The sequence below is a fragment of the Amphimedon queenslandica genome, unplaced genomic scaffold (assembly GCF_000090795.2).
Source record: "Amphimedon queenslandica unplaced genomic scaffold, v1.1 AMPQUscaffold_12042, whole genome shotgun sequence".
Lineage (NCBI taxonomy): Eukaryota > Metazoa > Porifera > Demospongiae > Haplosclerida > Niphatidae > Amphimedon > Amphimedon queenslandica.
In genome coordinates, this window is record NW_003547719.1 from 5,462 (window position 1) to 8,846 (window position 3,385).

Genomic DNA, 3,385 nt, shown 5'->3' on the forward strand with positions numbered 1-3,385 from the left:
ACTTTTATTATCATCAAAAATGACAAATCCAAAACGTGAATGAGCATGTGTAATATACCATATAGCTGGCAACTTTTGAGGGATAAAACTTTTGTGGATCTTCCCAAAATTCATTTTCGTGGATTTCATTTTCAAGCATTTATAGCTACATGTATGTGAAGTGTAATTATAATTTATGCTTGCTCCAGCCACATCAGTCTATCCTGATCATTGACCTAATCACTGTGTTAACACTTTCAACTAGATAGGTACTAGTCTTATCTACAGGCTATAAAGGAACATGCAAGTTTTAAAGACCAGAATATCATCAATATCAGTAGTCTTGGTATCATTAGCAGGTTTATACATGTATATAAGCAGGGATATTACATTTATCCTGATATATGTTATCTCATTACGTTATAGTATGTGCATGTTCTTTTGCCAATAATATTTATAATTGTATAATTATGACTTAAATCAAAAGATATGTTTACTATGTTACTATAACACACTATATTAATTAGGCAGCATTGTGCATTAAATGTTCTACACTAAGTACTGAGCATTATTATTAAATTGTAGATTTTTGAAATTCATTTCACACATGCCATTGAAAGTTTGAAACCTTTTCACATCATGAGATATCAGGCATCAAATCAAAATTTTCTGGAGCTGGATAAATTTTCTAAGAATTTTGTACATATAACTGTTGGAATAATTATACATATGTTTCTTACCCCAAATTTAATCTTTTCATTTTCCATTACTTTTTGCAATCCACTATTATTATTGAGTTAGTCTAATGTTATAAGTACATTTATTACTTACTCTTGTACTGCCGCCATCAATTTTCTATTACCACTGACAAGGAAAACACGCCATGGGGAGCTAGCATGATATTTCTTTTGTGCCTATTACAATCCAAGAAATAATGATATACTGTACTTGTACGGTATAGCTCCATATTTTCATTGGTCAAAAATAATTTTAGATGATAAATATTAATTTGAACAAGACAAAGACTTGTTTTGACTATTGATGTATGACATAACTAACCCATTTTTCTTCCCATTTATCAGTTGAGCCATCATCACGATAAAAATATTGTGTCCATGCTTCATATCCACAATATCCATTGTGGACTGGCTACAAGTACATGTATACAAATATTAGATTCATAAAAATATATTAATTACATCAATTATGAGATCATATTCAATGTCATCACTATCAGTGGCTTTTACAATAGCTTTTTTCTATGAGAAAATTATATAGTTATATCTATTTAATAATAATTACTAAGTAGTCTGGATCCTTATTCCAATTATCTGGTGGTACAATGTAACCAATTTGTGCAATATATTTCAATGTGTCCAAACATTTTAACAGTCCTTGTGCCTATTTACATAGTACCATTATTTAATTATAATATTTTTAACACTAACAAGAGGATCTTTAACAGCTGATTTAATGAGAGTAAGAACACTGTCAGTAAGCAGCCATACTTCTAGCAGCATCAGATATAGTCACCTTTCTGTGTCAATATGAAATTAGTAAATATCAAAATTAACAGTACCTATCCATGTCTACAGGTATCAATTTAGTATCATTTGCTCTAGTTAATATTATTTTAATCCTGCAAGTTTTGAATAATAGGCATGCTTAAATAGATGTACAAGTACTTACATTAAAGCAACAATTCTTATTTTACGAAAATAATATAGGTCCCTGTAAATGCTACTGCGAGTGTTAAAAAAATCATTGTATGTCTCCAAATCCTATTATAGTAAAAATGTGGATTTAAATATATTATGTAACTAATGTTTTCTAACATCTTCATGGAAGCAGATGTGTAATTTACCATCATCACACCTCAAACACGAATTTTGGCAAGGAATACTCTGTAAAATAAAAATGAAATAGACTGACAAATGTAATGGTGCAGTTTTATTTTGGTTAATGATAAAATTGCCACTACAAAATCTGCCAATTTTATTCACATGCTCAATGACACATGTCTGCTAAATTATTCAATCATAAAATTGCAATCATAGAATCACCAATACTAAGCACTGCCAAATTTTCCTGCTACACAATACCTCCAATTGAAATTGATTTTAGTTCCCAATACTGCAGCATCTCTTGTTGTGTAATCGATTACTTTGACATTCATTTGACTTTCATTCAATATGATCTGTGATGTACAATAATATACATACATGTATATAAAATACAATTATTGTACCTCATACAAAAATTCTTTGTCTTCAATAAGCTCATCAAGCTGTGCCTAAATGATAGTAATTGTAATAATAAAACATGATCTCTACATAATATTTTAATTGTTAGCATATTTAAAAATAAGGCTAAATGCATACTTTCCTTTTTTCTCTCATAAGGTCTTTGATGAAGGTAATACATGTATTGGTATCTTCTTTAGGATTATCAAAATATCTTTTAAAAGAAGCCATTAAATCTTCATTATCTTGTAGCATATATTCAAACATCAAAACTGATGCTTTAGAAACATTCTGAATTGATACAAAAATACATCACACAAATTTTTAGACACCTACACTCCAAGGCCTTTGAATCTGTTCTTCTTTGTATATTTCATCCAAAAACAATTCAAAAGTATAAGAGAAAGGCCCATAACCCAGGTTAAAGCAAAGAGCAGCAATTTGTACACACAAAACATCAGAATCAGTAATATCCAGCTCAGGTTGTCTCCTTTGAAGCTGCTTAACATATTCTCCAGCAAGAAAATACATTCTGAAATGAAATTATCATCAACATAATGATTCTGCTATAAAGTAAATTCACCCAATACTGTGTTGAAGTCTTGAATAATTTGCTATATTTTGATACGTCAAACCTATTCATGCAACACTTATTCTAATGTAAATATTATAGTTCAGTTCACCTAATTGTGTGATATCTTTTAGTCTTTGAAATTGACGTGTTTTTACAATTTTTATAATCAATGGATGATCAATGACAATTTCACCATAAATGTTGTCTTCAAATATCTATTATCAGTGAGGATTGGTTTGGAGTATTATTCTAATCTGCTTACAAGAGGATTTTTTCTTGTTCCAAAGCTAAAATTAATTAAATGTTATAATTGTATTAAATTGGAAGTAAAACATACCTTTCTCCAAGTTTTTAATTTTTAATAGTAACACTTGTTCTTTTTCTACCCAAAAATTAATTAAAACATGTAAATGCCAGTACTTACCTTGCACTTGTTTATCTTTTTCAATTTGTTGTAAGTTCATTGTTGTTATCTTCTCTTGTAATAATTCTATTTCTTGTTTGCTCTCAGCTAGTGATGCTTTACATTGTGCTAAATACATATTAAGTTATAAACTCCTGGTTGGACTGACCTTGTTCTTGTTGCATA

The 3,385-nt window shown here is 29.3% G+C and overlaps 2 protein-coding genes and 1 long non-coding RNA gene across 3 annotated transcripts; all 3 read right to left on the reverse strand.

Annotated features, from left to right (window-relative positions):
• Positions 1 to 431: 431 nt before the first annotated feature.
• On the reverse strand, positions 432 to 1,760 carry LOC109588520 (uncharacterized). The gene is made up of 9 exons (XM_020004677.1): positions 1,669 to 1,760; positions 1,559 to 1,618; positions 1,428 to 1,516; positions 1,282 to 1,380; positions 1,179 to 1,238; positions 1,039 to 1,128; positions 811 to 893; positions 720 to 762; positions 432 to 667 (listed from the first exon to the last, which is right to left on the reverse strand). The coding sequence occupies exons 3-9, from the start codon at positions 1,497 to 1,499 to the stop codon at positions 617 to 619; spliced, it is 498 nt and encodes a 165-aa protein (XP_019860236.1). The 5' UTR covers positions 1,500 to 1,516; positions 1,559 to 1,618; positions 1,669 to 1,760; the 3' UTR covers positions 432 to 616.
• A 323-nt stretch (positions 1,761 to 2,083) lies between these two features.
• Positions 2,084 to 3,079, reverse strand: LOC109588521 (deoxynucleoside triphosphate triphosphohydrolase SAMHD1-like). Its single transcript, XM_020004678.1, has 7 exons — positions 3,059 to 3,079; positions 2,906 to 3,011; positions 2,806 to 2,857; positions 2,559 to 2,754; positions 2,361 to 2,513; positions 2,235 to 2,272; positions 2,084 to 2,176 (listed from the first exon to the last, which is right to left on the reverse strand). Exons 4-7 carry the CDS (start codon positions 2,751 to 2,753, stop codon positions 2,167 to 2,169), a joined length of 396 nt encoding a protein of 131 aa, XP_019860237.1. The 5' UTR covers position 2,754; positions 2,806 to 2,857; positions 2,906 to 3,011; positions 3,059 to 3,079; the 3' UTR covers positions 2,084 to 2,166.
• Positions 3,080 to 3,140: 61 nt separating this feature from the next.
• LOC109588525 (uncharacterized) lies at positions 3,141 to 3,385 on the reverse strand. The gene is made up of 3 exons (XR_002188216.1): positions 3,369 to 3,385; positions 3,221 to 3,328; positions 3,141 to 3,178 (listed from the first exon to the last, which is right to left on the reverse strand). It is a non-coding gene; the product is annotated as an uncharacterized LOC109588525 (long non-coding RNA).